We start from the raw sequence: 15,838 nt of genomic DNA on the forward strand, positions 1-15,838 counted from the left end.
ACCACAGTCATCCTTCAAAAATCCAGTCTGAACAGGTAACATTCCTGCTGGAGACCCTTTAATTGCTGTTTAGATAAAGACTTCCAAAGATGGTTTACAGACCTTCTGCATCGGGCCAGTGTTTACCTTTACAGCTTCACTTCTTATTTTCAGATCATCTCTTTCCTTACGTATGTCACACTCCAACCATGTCCAAGTATTCTCCGAGTACACCAGTGTCCTCTCTTGCCTCAGGGCCTTTGCACATCCAGTCCTTCTATTTGGGTTGGGTGTCCCTCTCTTGTAATCGCCCAACATGCTGCACACTGGCCAGCCTCCTTGCATTTATATTCTTTCTAACTTCAGCAATGGTACCTGGAAAAAAATCTTCACACTACTTCTCTCCAGCATATACTAGATACTGAATAATTACTTGTTGAATGAGTGAGCAAACATAATAATTTTCTGGGTTTAAAAAAAAATGCCAAAATCAATGAAAAAGCCATTTCTATGACATCTATGTTTATTTGACAGCATTGTATAAGGGCAATTGGCCTAAGTTTTTATTTTATCTGTCTTTTGAATCAAAACCATTAATAGCTTAGTTAAATATATGGAATTTATATCTGTAGGCTCAGAATAATCACAATGAAGGAAAAAACACTGTATTTTATCTTCTCCCTTGTCTTGTAAATTTGGGACCAACTCATCTGAAACTGTTGAGAACCTTTTGATGCAAAACACAGAATGTAAGAAAAGCAGCCAAGTAAATGTGGATACATCAGAGGCAGAGCCTGCAGGAAACTGGAGAGCATGAAGAGACGACATCAGACCCTAGGAATGTAGGTAGGGACTTTAATAAAAAGAAAAGGCTCAGCGCTACTCCCATCCTTATCCAGGCTGAAGCTCAGTGCAATCAGTGCACACATTTCATGATCCTGCAAGGCATGAGAGAGAATGGAGGCATCTGTGGGGCCGTAAAAGTCTTTCTGGTTTATTTAACAAAGGGGGGGTAGAGCTCAGGGGAAGGAAATACTTACTAAGCAATGAGACCAGGTGCCAGCTCTTACATACAACATTTCCTTTATGGTTCACAACAGCATCTTATCCCCATTTTACTCACGAAGAAACAGGGGCTTATGGTCACGTAGCTGGTCCTAGTGACCTTAGACTCAAGTGTAGCTCAAATACATTTTATCGAACACTCAGTCCTGCTTAGCCCAGTTCTAGATGCCGGGGACTGAGCAACAAGCAAAACAAAATCTGCTCTCATGAAAGCGGAAGGCTTTGTGGGGAGTGATGCACCATCATACACAAATAATGTAATTTCATTGAGTGACACAATTAAGGGATATTAAAATGGTTCAACTGACGGATGTGATAGAGTAACCAGGGAGGCAACTTAACTTGCAAGGTTCTCAGGGATCATTTAAAAAATAATTTTGAGGAGACACTTTTGCATGACTAACAAACATGTATAAAGTGACTATCTTGACAAACCTTCAATGGAAGTCTCTGGAACTAACGAGAAGCAAAAATTACCATTCGTTTCCTGATTCTCAGCAAAGAGACTACGAGGTGACATGAACTACAGTGCTGTCCTAGTCCTAACCCAAAGCAATCGGTTAGATAGTCACCAGATGCTGAGTATTTCCACACGAACCGAGTGGCTGTTCAGGGAGATGGCCGACCAAATTCTTAGGTCCCCCCGCACCTACAACAGCACCCAACACACACCGGGGCATAATAAATGATTGCTGAATGAACATACGAAGGAAGAAAAGAAAATGCTCAAATGTCACTGACATGGGTTAAATCCCTTTTCAGGCCAAGTGGCTTCAATTCACCCCAGCCCACTCCACCACCAGTCTTAACCACAAGAGGGTAAGAGAAGGTAATTTGTATAAACTGATGAGCCATACTGTACTAGGAAACAATTAGCGTGTGCTGCCCCCTCTGCAACCAAAGATGGTCAGAAACCCCGTCTTTAAATCACGTTACACTTAACGAAAATCTAATATCCAAATGATGACTAAAAATAAGGGGCTTCTTTAAAGAAGGGCTCTCCCAACGCAGGTACTCAGGACACTTCCATAGCAGGTACTTGTTATAACTACTGCACACTTAGCACCAAGTTGTGATGGCCTCTTTATCGGAGAATCTTCCTTGCTAGATTGGTACTTCTTGAGGGTAGAACAAAGCACATTCATCTGTATCGCCTCAGGGCTTTGTCCAGTTTAAACTGCACACGAGGGGCGCCTGGGTGGCTCAGTTGATTAAGCATCGACTTAGGCTCAGGTCATGATCTCAGTTCCTGAGTTCAACCCCCACATCGGGCTGGCACGCAGAGCCCCCTCTGGATCCTGTCTCCTTCTCTCTCTGCCCCTCCCCCACACGGTTGCACACAGGTTCTCTCTCTCTCAAAAAAAAAATAAACATTAAAACAAAATAAAAATAAACTGCAGAAGAACAATGAGTACACTAAGTTACAAAAATTAAAATTTCTCCAGGGGCACCTGGGTGACTTAGTCTGACTTCAGCTCAGGTCACGATCTCGTGGTCCGTGAGTTCGAGCCCCGCGTCGGGCTCTGCTCTGACAGCTGAGAACCTGGAGCCTGCTTCAAATTCTGTCTCCCTCCCTCCCTGCTCCTCCCCCACTCGCACTCTGTCTCTCAAAAATAAATAAACATTGAAAAAAAATTTAGGGGCGCCTGGGTGGCTCAGTCGGTTGAGCGTCCGACTTCAGCTCAGGTCATGATCTCGCGGTCTGTGTCGAGCTCTGTGTCGGGTTCTGTGTTGACAGCTCAGAGCCTGGAGCCTGTTTCAGATTGTGTCTCCTCTCTCTCTGACCCTCCCCCGCTCATGCTCTGTCTCTCTCTCTCTCTCTGTCAAAAATAAGTAAACATTAAAAAAAATTTTTTTTTTAATTTAAATTTCTCCAAAACGTTTCAGTCATGGGGCAGATGGGTAGAGTGAGGCCCACCTCCTACTACTGTTATCTGCTGGGCCTGCTCTGTGGAAGCTGAAGGCCTCCTGACTCCACATCACTCTTGCAGTGTCTCTTGTAGAGGTGAAGAACTGGAAAAGCCTTGGGAGACTTGCTTCAATGTTTAGAAGTTTATTTTTAAAGGATGGTCCTAGTGGTGATGGAGAAGGACAAGCGGCCATTCAAAGCTGTACAAGAGTTGAACTTACACTAAATACCAAAGATGCTGGTGCTTCCTTTCTGGCACCCAGACGGTAGGACTGAGAAACAGTTGAAAAATAAGACACCACTTCTGATAGATAAGCACTATCCATTTTTGTGATGTTTCGGTAAAATCTTAATAATGATTTTGTGACATTTCTTTCTGAGGCAGAGCAGCTGTGAATAATGACATTACTATAGGATCACAAGTAGACCCAGTGTAAGGAAAAATGGATTGGGGAAGGGGGCATCTTAAGTAAGAATCATATTCATTTTCTCCGATAAGAAACTTCCTCTGCACACGCCATCTCATTTTTAAAAACCGTAACATGCAAGTTCTGATATCCCTGGTTTCTGCTCTTCATAACATCAGCCACATCTCTAAAGTTTTTAAAGCTCCATTTCACGCTATCGACAGAAAACAAAAACTTCAACAAAAGGCACAAATTAACTACTATCCATCAGCACACTTGATACTCATTTTTATGTGCTTCTGAATTACCATACTTTGGGCCCTGCAGGAACTTAGATCCAAAATGGCAGCTGGGCTTCTGAAACTCACCAGAGCCCTAACGCTTAACATACGTGAAACGAGGTCTTATTTATCCCACTTTCCAACCTGTCTAGGAGAGAGAAGTATTTCTAAAAACATTTCAGACACTCAGATGGCATTATGTCCGTGTTCATTCTATCATCCTCCTTGCCTGAGAGAGTAGGTACCCTGCTTTTTTTGGTTCCTCGGCTCCACAAACTGAATTAACCTGCTATTCACATGTTTACACGGGCCACGGAAACAAGCTAATGACAAAACATGGAAAGCTTAGGTTTTTCTCTTCTGTAAGGCCAACTTAGGAAATGGGTGTGAAATCGATCATCTAAGGAGTGAAGCCCCAAGTAAGTGCTTTCATTTTCAGAAAAAAACCCAACAATGATGAGAGCTCTAATTTTCCTTCGGCCCACCACACAGCAACACTCCCTATCACTATGGTAATTTCTAGGTCTTTTCCTTTAAATTCAAGCTGTAAGAAAATTTTTAAAGAGACAAATTTGTTGCAGACTACCTCTTTAATGTAATGTTTCCAATCTCTTTTACACAAAAGCTGAACTTATATTACCAAAAAACGTACAGTGGTTTTAAACTGTCATATCTCTACTGATTCCCACTACTAATATAACAACATTAATTTTAGAAAAATAATAAAAATACTTGCTCTTTAGAGACAGAGAACTTTAATTATCTTTATGTATTCAAATGCAGAGTCTTTTTGTTAAATTAGCGTGAAAGTCCCTTCATCTACACACAATTGCCCCAAAGAAACAGGCCATTTTCAGCACAAGGGGCCAATCCATTTGAACACTGAATAAAGCTTTTGAAAGCACTATACACCCTCTTCCAGACTGTCAAATTTTCAAAACGGGCCAGCATTTCTTCCATTTTTTTTTTAACACTTGCAGGCCCAGCAAGCATCTTATAATTAGATTAATTAAAAAGGAAACAACAACACTGCTCCCTTCTGATCAAAATTATTCCATTTATGCTTAATTAGCTTTAATCCAAGTCTACGTATTTAATGATGGGGATATGACAATTCCAGGCATTTGCATATTTTAAATACCTTTCTAAACTATACTTTGTAACAGATTTAGAAGAACCGTCTCTTTCTCATGCCAGTATGCCACGCATAAATCAGGAGGATACAAATTAGGAAAAAAAAGAAAAAAGAAAAGAAAACAAGGCCTCTCAGAGCCAGGGATGTGCTGAGGGGGTGGGGTGATTTACTCGGGGGTGGGGGCAATTTCCCCGCCACATCACAAACTACGACCCTTTCAGCCCACCAGACGAGAGAGAAGCATTACATCACACTCTTACAATGATAGGGGGAGGTGGCTCTGAGAAAGCAAGTTTTCAGCTTTCTTTCCTCCCTGCTCCCAGGCTTTCTAGAATCCTGTATTGGAAGTAATGGAATTTAACTTCAGGGCACCGCACAGTTTCGGGGGTAATGAACACCCACATCCATACAGCTACCTATTTACGTGACCCTAAACGTCCACTTCGACAATGGATACACGGCCCAAACAGGCAACCACACACACAGATGCTGAATTTGTGCCGAAAAGCCCAGTTCATCTGTACAAAATGAAACAAAAATTTGTAACCCGTGAGAAATGGAGAAGGCCAATCTACAGGGAGAAACTGATAAAGAATTCATTCCTGGTGGGGTGAATAGCTGTTTAGATCTTTAAAACACCATGTTTACAAGATAGTCCTACCACTTGGTTCGAACCACGATCAAAATAAAAGCGCATCTGGCTGCACATTTGAGAACACACACAGAGACCCGGTGTAAATGAGCGCGCGCCGAGAAGAGACGGGTGACCCACACATTGCTTGGGAGGTTTTCAAGCAGGGGAATCTACAAACCCCAAACCTCCTGGTGTTCACTCGCCCCCAGCCTGATGTTTAAAATGTATCAGGTCTTATTTTAGGTTTTACATCTCTCTAGGAAGGATGGCCTAGCTTTAAAGAAAAAAAAAAAAAAAAAAAAAGGCTTTCCATGGTTGTGCTTGCCCTCCCAGATCCTTTGTCGGCCTTAGCAGCCGAAAGAATGCAAACCCATTTATATTTATGCAAATTTTTGCAGCAGATTTAAGGGGGCAGGGAGAGGTCTGTGTTTTTTAAAAACCTCTTTCTAAATATCAAATTTCCAGTTATTCGTAGTTTCATTGATTTGCAACACAGAAATGATGATGAAAATCTGTATATAAATTAAAAGTGCAATTAAATCACTTCAAAATTTAATATTCTACCAAGGCTTTTCCATTTCTAAAATGCCGAACCAAAAGTACATCACGGGTCTGATTTACACAGATTCACGAAATGTCTGAAGCCAGTCTCCATGCTAGACAAATGTCCATTTGCAACAGCACTAGTGAAAACGGTTAGACAAGATCCATATAAATCAATTGGTTTAAAAAAATTGAAAATATTTACCAACCTCATAAAGTGCAGCAGTGCTTAAATCCAGCAAATTGAGGCATACAAGGTAGAAATGGAAATGAAAAAAGGTCCAAAAAATGATTTCTTTTTGTCTATCTGTTTTTTTGTATTTTAAATATTCAGAAACCAGCAGAGACTCTGTCGGCCATTTTGGCTTGAACTAACTCTCTCACTCACTCTCCCTCTTGCTCTCTCTCTCCCCCTCTGTCTCTAAAGGAAGCAGCTTTTTGTGACCTTCAAATAGAGGCGGATCATGTGACTTCGGGTAGGTCTGTCAATCAGGAAAGGGGAGGGAGCTGGGGAATGGAACTGCCTTAAAGGGAAAGCAGACCTTTTCCACTCACTTTCATTTGTGAAATGCTGTTATCTCCTGCTCTCCGCCTACACGCACTGAATGTGAAAGTGGCAACAGCATAAGGGTAACAGATGAACAAAATAGAAAAACCTTTATTGGTTTATAGAAATAACCAATGCTCAGTTGCGAGCGATTCTTGCAGATCCTGGAGGTTGACTTGCTTGCTACAGTTCTTCGGCTGTTTGGGCAAGCATGGGCTGGCAAACTGCTCTTTAAAAGGGGGCTTAAACAATACTTCAGCCAAACAAGAGACTAGTTTTTAAAGATTAAGGTGAAATATAGGGCACAACTGATCTCCGGCAAGCTCCTAAAATGCACAGGAGAAGACCAAAAGGAAACACCAAAGTAGAAACGGAGACTGGCAATTCAGAGAAGTTAAGTGACTTATCTCAAATCACACAGCTAGACAGAAGCAGAACAGGGGTTGGTTTCCCACATTTATCGTTTTTGGTGCATGTGTATCTGACACTTCCCCTCCCCCCCCCCCCAATAAAAACTATGCTGCGGCTACCAAGCTGACTTCCTCCAGGATCTGGCAGATTCCAGCCTTCTTTAATCCCCTCTCCCACCTGAGGAAACGGCTCTGCAGCTGACAGCAGTAAGCACGAAATTAAACACCTACCTGCTTTCCCCAATCCCCAAGTCCCTTCTCCTTGCTATATACATCTTGTTACACCCACCCACCGAAGAAATCCACGCAGGGTTTGTGTGTCTAGCTCTGGGGCTAACAGGCTGCGCAGGTTTCGTTAGGCAAATCCCTTTACCTCCGGAGCCTTTTCTCATTCGGGGACTGTAAAGACTGGACATCACTAGATGGTATCTTCAGTTCCTTTCAACTCTAAAACTCTGCACTTGGCTTCTTTCTTTTAGCAGTTCTGTTCATCTTATCCTTGCCATCTCAAAAGTAATCCATGACTCCAGGAAGGCTTTCTTGACCCTTCCAGGCAAGACCAGGTTTTCCTGTTCAACACTCCAGTAACGTCCTTTATTCCTTCTTCACAGCATTGCTCATAACTGCGATTTATTATTTGCGTGAGAATTTGCTTATGGTTGATCTCCCCCAGTGTGTATAAGGGCAAATACCACATCTTCCTCCATTGCTGTGTGAGGCCCCACATAGTAGGTGAATAAACGAATGAAGGAATTACTTGGACTTCCATTCAGAAGTGCTGGGCAGCAGGAAATCTGCCATCCAACTATAAAGAACGGAAGTCACATGGTTTCCAGAAACTCACCTCCATCTATTTATTCTAAGGAGTTGGACGGCTTAGGAAATAAATGATAGAAAGCAGGCAAAACCCTGTCAGACTCCATCTATCTCTATAAACCAATAAAGGTGGGATTCCACAGTGTGAGTCTCCCAAATGAACGCGGCTGACCAAGGGTAATCTGATGTGCCATCCAGCAGAGAACCCATGGATTCTGTAAGCCTGGCATTCCTCGAAAAGGAACCTATGAACCCTTCCTAAATCTCACATGTTTATCATCCTGTACAGCCTCCCTCCCTCCCTTGATTTTTCCACTCCGATGGAAGAACAGGAAAGGGGCTGTTTTAGGGCAGGCGGAGGCCAACGCCTCAACGATGTGGCAGCTTGAGTATTTATGGTGTAAATGCTTCCACTGTCTTAGCGCAGCCCCAAGTAGAGCAAGAGCCAGGACCCAGACAGACAATTGAGATGTAGGCAAAAGCAGGAAACTCCTTGGATGGAAATTTTGAATATTTAGTCTATTTTTATCCTTCCAATGCCTTCCAGCTGAGTTACGGAAAGCTTACTTACGTGGAGCATGCTCAATATGTTAAAATGCATGGAGAGCATATAGCTGCCTTGTTTTCATTTGTGATGCTCCCTTGTTTAATGTCTTTATAATTTTGTTAAGTCTCCAATCCCCAATACAAAATATTATATATATATATGTTACCTTGTGTTAAGCGAGCTACATAAAAAGCCAGAAAATACAAACACATTTAGAAACAAATATTAGTTCTATTTTCAAATAATACGATCGATAGGTTTTCTTCAACCTCCAGACAGCTTTGTTTTGTGAGATACCTCTAACCTTAAAGCAATTAGTCCACTTGCTCACTGAAGCAACAACTGAAATAAATACGTTATTTTCAGGGGCACGTGGGTAGTAGCTCAGTCGGTCAGGCATCCGAATTTAGCCCAGGTCTTGATCTGGTGGTTCCCGGGTTCAAGCTATAAGTTGGGCTTTCTGCCGTCTGCCTGGGGCCCACTCTGGATCCTTTGTCCCTCTCTCTCTCTGCCTCTCCCCTACTTGCACGCGCGTCTGTGTGCTCTCAAAAATAAATAGACATTTAAAAAATGTTATTTTCATTGTATTTCCAGACATTTTGGACTCTGTGATATATTTATTGTACTTTTTTTATATTAACCATAAAACAGTGTTTTTAAATTATATTATTACAAGATGAGTATACAAAGTAATAAAAAAGATTATTTTTTTTAAACAAATATACCAGAACTTATATACTCAAATGGGTGTTCTCTTTCAAAGTTGGCACCTTTGGTAACTATATACTAAAAAAAAACAAAAAAAACAAAAAAAAACCACTTTTAATTAATTAATTAATTTATTTGTATTGAGAGAGAAAGCACACACGCACATGGGGGAGGGGCAGAGAGAGAGAATCCCAAGCAGGGTCCACACTGTCACAGCAGAGCCCCAACGCAGGGCTTGAACTCACAAACTGAGATCATGACTTGAGCCAAAATCAAGAGTCAGATGCTTAACCAACTGAGCCACCCAGGCACCCCGGTACTAAAGTATTTTTCTTAGGAAACAAGATTAAAAAATAATGAACTGAACTTTTAACTGAACAATCTAGAAAACAAGTAACAAACCAAAAATAAATTAACAATGGCAAAAGCATAAACATAAAGCAATCGTCAAAAAAGGGTAGACTGAATCAAGAAAACAAACACCTTTTTTGTTTTAAAATATATAGGTAGGTAATCCTTTAGAAAATCTGATCAAATTTAGAAAAAGAGAGAGGTCATAAATTAACATTAGGGCTCAGAAAGAAGATATTATAATTACAGATTTGGGGAATAGTTTTTAAATTGTGAGAGAATTACACATAACTTGACATCAATAAACTTGAAGATAAAATAAAACGTATGACAGTCAAGAAAAACAGAAATTACTAAAATCAACTCAAAAACAGTTATGAAAACAACAATAAAAACCCACAGCAGAAATCTGTAAAATATTCAAAGAAGTAGCCAGTAAAACTACATCAGACACAAACAGTTTTCTGGGCAAATTCTACCAAACTTCTATCAGATAATTTCTATGTCATTCCTACTATTTCCAAATTTATGGAGACAAAAGAGAAAGCTTCCTCATTTCTTCTATATGGCTAACCTATTCTTAATATCCATCTGGACTGAGATGATATGAAAAATAAAACTACAGACCAATCTTCACTTGTGGAGACAAATATAAAAATCCTAAGTAAAGTATCAACAAATAGAATTGAGCAGTTTTAAGAGAATAGTTCATTATGATCATGTAAAATTTATACCAACAATGCAAGGATGGTTAAATTATAAAATCTATTAACATAAATAACTTCATGTGTTCAACAAGTACATGCTGAATGCTTTCTATGTGCTAGTTGAGTCAGTAAGGCAAACTAGAAAGGTTCTTGTGTATGTGGAGCCAACATCCTTATGGGAGAAGGATATCACTGATAAGGAAATCCAGAGTTTGATGGGATACAGAATGCCTGAAGGAGGCTCACTTTAGATAAGGTGATTAGGGAAGGCTTATCTCAGGCAGCACATTTAAGCTCAGTTGAAAAGCAAGCCTTTGAGTTTAAAAAAAAAAAAAAATTTAAGTTTATTTATTTTGAGAGAGACAGAGGCAGTGTGGGGAGGGGAGGGGCAGAGAGAGAGAGAGAGCGAGAGAGAGACAGAGAGACAGAGAGAGAGAGAATCCCAAGCAGGCTTTCCGCTGGCAGCACAGAGCCAGACTCGGGGCTCAAACCCATGAAACTGTGATATTATAACCTGAGCTGAAACCAAGAATGGGACAGAAACCAAGAGTGGGACACTCAACTGACTGAACCACTCAGGTGCCCCACCCCTTGAGTTTTTAAAAGAACAAGAGGGATGACCAGGAGGCTAGGAAAGGTGAGCAGGGGAGAGAGGTGTAAGATAAACTTGGGGAGGTAGGAAGGGCTAGATCATACTGAGTCTTTCGGGCCACAGTATTTTAAGAATTGTGGAAAGTTGGGGTATCTGGGTGGCTCAGTCAGTTGAGCGTCCGACTTTGGCTCAGGTTGAACCTCACAGTTCATGAGTTCCAGCCCCACATCGGGCTCCTTGCTGTCAGCACAGAGCCCACTTCAGATCTTCTGTCTCTCTCTCTCTTGCCCCTACCCCACTCATGTGCTCTCAAAAATAAAAAAGCATTAAAAAAAAAAAAAAAAAAAAAGATGGGGCACCTGGGTGGCTCAGTCGGTTAAGCCTCCGATTTCAGCTCGGGTCACGATCTCGTGGTCCGTGAGTTCGAGCCCCGCAACAGGCTCTGGGCTGATGGCTCGGAGCCTGGAGACTGCTTCCGATTCTGTGTCTCCCTCTCTCTCTGCCCCTCCCCCGTTCATGCTCTGTCTCTCTCTGTCTCAAAAATAAATAAAATGTTAAAAATAAAAAAATAAAAAAATAAAAAAATAAAAAAAAGAGGAATAGTGGAAAGCCACAGAAGAATTTTAATGCTTATTTATTTTTGAGAGAGAGAGACAGCAAGGGAGGTGCAGAGAGAGAGGGACACACAGAATCCGAAGCAGGCTCCAGGCTCTGAGCTGTCAGCAAAGAGCCAGACTTGGGGCTTGAACTCACAGACCGTGAGATCATGACCTGAGCCAAAGTTGGGTGCTTAACCATTGAGCAACCCAGGCACTCCAAAGCCACAGAAGAATCTTAAAACAGGAGGCTGAACTGCACAATTTTATCCATGACTCATTCTCCACCTACCAGCTTCTCAGGGGCCTAGGCAAATGGTTAGGACCTGAAAAAATATATTTATAAGTCAAAGACACAAAAAGAAAACTATAATCATAAAAATTAATAAATGCTTAAATGTCCTCAAAAACATAAAAACACAGGATTTTCATTCACTGTTAAATTTAGGATTTATAACATTTTCATTACATTTGAAAATAATTCTCACTTTGCAAAAATTTCTAAAAATGTTAGCTATTAAAAAATCTTAGGTAATTATAAATTAAGTCAGTTATTTGTAGCCAAAGAATTTCAGAAACAAAATTATCAATATTCTGAAACATGTGATAGCAAAAATAAATAAAACCACATGTTTAATATGGAATGTGGGTGCCTTTTAATAGGTTTCCTACAAAGAGGGGCAAAGTCTCCAAAACCTCCCTAAGTATGCATTTCAAGGTTCCACCATCACTTTAGGAGAGAGAGAATCAGATTTATGTTTAGAAAACTCATCCCGGCTTGTATATAGAGAATATAGTATAGAGGACCAAGAAGGGACCAGCTGAGGTAGGAGAGGTGGAGAAAAGTATACACTATATTTAAAAGGTACAAGTAATTGCATAAGATAAATGGTTGTTGTTAAGAATGAAATTTGTGACCATGAAATCCAGTAAGGCCAATCAACTCTTTCAAGAATAAGACTCCAAATTCTGGACCCATCATTCATTCATGCAGTCAAGAACCTTTTTTTCTTTTTTTTTTTTTTTTAATATTTACCCTTGAGAAAGAAGGACAGAGTGGGGGAGGGGCAGAGAGACAGAGAGAGAGAGAGGGAGAGGGAGAGAGAGACACACACAGAATCTGAAACAGGCTCCAGTCCCCAAGCTGTCAGCACAGAGTCCCATGTGGGGCTCAAACTAGGGAACAGCGAGATGATGACCCGAACTGAAGTTGGACACTCAAACAACTGAGCCACCCAGGCGCCCCTCCCCTCTCCTTTTTTAAAGCATCCACTATGTATTACATACTGTGCTACAGCCAGGCCCTGAGGGATAAAAAGAATGGTTGCTAACACCCTGAAGGACAGAGGCAGGTAAATCCATAATTAAAATATAGCATGGTAAGTGCCATAATTAAAGAACAGAGATATAACATAGTTATGCCATGGGATTACAAAGAACTAACTTCTGGGAGAGTCAGGAAAGATTTCACAGGGGATATGAGATTTTGAACACAGTCTAAACAATGAGTAGGAATTTGCTATGTAGAGAACACAAGAAAGGCAAAGACTTTTCTAAGTTTTATCAACTTCCAGTACTGTCAAATGATGGCAACAACAAAGGCTAACAAGAAATGATATAAACGGAAAAGCCAAGCTTTTCAGGATTCTTTTTTTTTTTTATTGTTTATTTATTTTTGAGAGAGACAGAGTGCGAGTTGGGGAGAAGCAGAGAGAGAGGGAGACACAGAATCTGAAGCAGGCTCCAGGATCTGAGCTGTCAGCACAGAGCCCAACACAGGACTCAAGCCCACGAATTGAGAGATCGTGACCTGAGCCGAAGTCGGATGCTTAACCAACTGAGCCAGCCACCCAGGTGCCCCAAGCTTTTCAGGATTCTTAACCCCAACAAAATCAGAAGGTGAAAATAGCCAACGCTGCATCAGAATGTGGCTTTTACTTCTGGATCTAGTACATAGGAGGAATTCAATGAATGTTTGTTGGATGAAGGACCAAACATATAAGCAAAGGAATAAACCGATGAATACTACAAACCTAAGTATTTGCAGGGTACGAAAGAACGTAACACTTAAAAACCTATAATTGGAAGATAAAACACGTACACAGCATAGTCAACAAGAAAGTGTGAGATAAATTGTTAACTGTACAGTTCCAGCTAGGAGACATTGGAGTTAGAAAATATGGACACTACAGATCAGTGGAGCTGTACTTCAAAGGAAGGGCAGGACCAGAATGGTCAAAACAGATGCGTCAGTATGAAGCTAAGGAAGCTTAAGCTGCAGGACCCCTCACTGTCATGGGGCTCTCCCAAAGCTCCATTTGAGCACTGTTCCCAAATGATCTCTCTCTGCTTTTTTTCTGCTGCAATGTGTTTCTCCTCCTCCTCCTTTTTATTGTGGTAAAATACACATAACATAACATTTACCATCTTAACCAGTTGTACGGTTCAGTTCTGGTAAGTATACTCACATGGTTGTGAAACGGATCTCCAGACACTTAGAGCTATTTCATCTTGCAAATCTGACATTCTATACCCATTAAACAACCCCTCTTTTTCCTCTCCCCCCAGCCCCCGGTAACCACCATTTTATTTTCTATTTATATAAATTTGCCTACTTTAGATACCTCCTTTAAGTGGAATCATCCTGTATTTGTCTTTTTGTGACTGGCTTGTTTCACTTAACATTCTCCAGGTCCATCCATGTTGATATATGATAGGATCTCCTTCTTTTTTCATGGCTGACTAATATTCCAGTGTATGTATATGCCATCTTTTGTTTATCCATTCAGCCGCCAGTGAACACTTGGGGTGCTTTCACCTCTTGGCTATTTGTCTATGAATATGCATATGCAAACATCTCAATTCTTTTGGATACATACCCAGAAGGGGGATTCCTGGCTCATATGGTAGCTCTAGTTTTTATCTTTCAAGGAATCTCTGTATTGTCTTCCACAGTAGTCACCTTATTTTATAATCCCACCAACAGTGCACAAAGGTTTCAATTTCTTTGCCAACACTTGTTATTTTCTGGTTTTTTTGGCGTTTTTGTTTCTGGGTTTTGATTTTTGGGTTTTTTTGATAGTAGTCATCCTAGTGGTATCTCACTGTGGTTTTGATTTGCACTTCTTTGATGATTAGTGATGTTGAGTGTCTTTTCATATGCTTATAGGCCATTTATATATTCTTGGAGAAATGTCTATTCAAACCCTTTGCCCATTTTTTAATCAGGTTATACAATTTTTTGTTGTTGTTGAGTTGTAGTTCTCTACATATTCTGGATAGTAACCCCTTATCAGATATATGATTTGCAGACATTTTCTCCCATTCTGTAGGGTGCCTTTTCACTCTATGGATTGGGTCTTTTGATGCACAAAATTTTAAAAATTTGATGTAGTCTCATCTGTCTGCCTTGCCTGACTTTCGGTGTCACATCCAAGAAATCACTGCCAAGTCCAATGTCACAAAGCTTTTCTCCTGTATTTTCTTCAAACAGTTTTATAGTTTTAGGTCTTCAGCTTAGGTCTTTAATCCATTTTCATTTAATTTTTATATATGGTGTGTGAGACAAAGGGCCATCTTCATTCTTCTGCAAGTGGTAGCCAGTGTTCCCAACACCATTTGTTGAAAAGACTCTCCTTTGTTCCCCATTGGGTGGTCTGGGTACCCTTGTCAAAGATCATTTGACCTTATATGTGAGTGTTTATTTCTGGGCTTTCTATTCTATTCCATTTGTCTATTTGCCTGTCTTCATGCCAGTATGGCATTGTTTTGGTTGCTGTAGCTTTGTAATATATTTTGAAATTAGGAAGTGTGACTAGTCCAACTTTGTTCTAATGATACTTTTTATAAAGTGTGCAAAGACAAGATACATTCATTACTCTTAACCCATACTGTTAAAACCACAGTCTCTTTCCATCTCAGCTTTCCCCTCATGGCTGCAGGCATTTGGGGGATCCATAAAGGGAAAGTTATACTAGAGACAAATCCACTTTGGGTTTAGTGGAATATATTCACGTGGTTCTTAGCACTTCTGTGTATGTCGAATTACTGTTAACCATCCTAGCATACAAAGATGACACTGGGCCAACTTACTCTGTATCATGACAGAAGTGTGCAGGGCCAGATCATATCATGATGTAAATGTCTCAATTCAGAGTATTACAGGGTAGCCAATGTACAAGAAAAAGTGAAGCCTTACAATATAAAGGATACTTGATAGAGATTTCCCCAAAGTTGATAACAATCTCAAAAATGTATATAATGTTACTAATAACAAGTTGTGAGGATGAAAGGAACTTTGTTGATTCGTCATTATGAAAAACCCTACTGTGGTCAACCATGCTATAACAAACAATGAATTATCTTTCTAGTCTCTTTCTAGAAAATATCACAGAACCATTGTAACATAAAGGGGCAAAAAAGACGATGCAGCCAAAACATGTAGAGAAAAAAGTTTCACAGTGATGTGTTAAGTAGTGAATAGAAATGCTAGTGCTATTTTTCTGAATTTTCTATTTGTCCACTTCTTAAAAGTCGCCATTTTGTGTGTGTGTGGTTTTCTTTCCTCGTTGTAAATAAATGTTCACTTTTGTACAACTCATATTTGAATTA

General features: G+C 40.4%; 1 protein-coding gene across 16 annotated transcripts in view; it reads right to left on the reverse strand.

The window, feature by feature from the left end:
• Nucleotides 1–15,838, reverse strand: part of TNRC6B (trinucleotide repeat containing adaptor 6B) — a 257,779-nt gene that overhangs the window by 136,031 nt on the left and 105,910 nt on the right. Inside the window, exon 1 of one of the 16 annotated variants that reach the window (XM_058682108.1) lies at nt 6,163–8,387. The exons of the other annotated variants lie outside the window; for them this stretch is intronic. Coding sequence (XP_058538091.1) covers nt 6,163–6,167 — 5 coding nt within the window. The 5' untranslated portion in view covers nt 6,168–8,387. Of the gene's footprint in view, nt 1–6,162; nt 8,388–15,838 lie in introns of those variants that run through there. 16 annotated transcript variants of the gene reach the window in all.

This window comes from Neofelis nebulosa, chromosome 8, assembly GCF_028018385.1.
Source record: "Neofelis nebulosa isolate mNeoNeb1 chromosome 8, mNeoNeb1.pri, whole genome shotgun sequence".
NCBI classification, from domain to species: domain Eukaryota; kingdom Metazoa; phylum Chordata; class Mammalia; order Carnivora; family Felidae; genus Neofelis; species Neofelis nebulosa.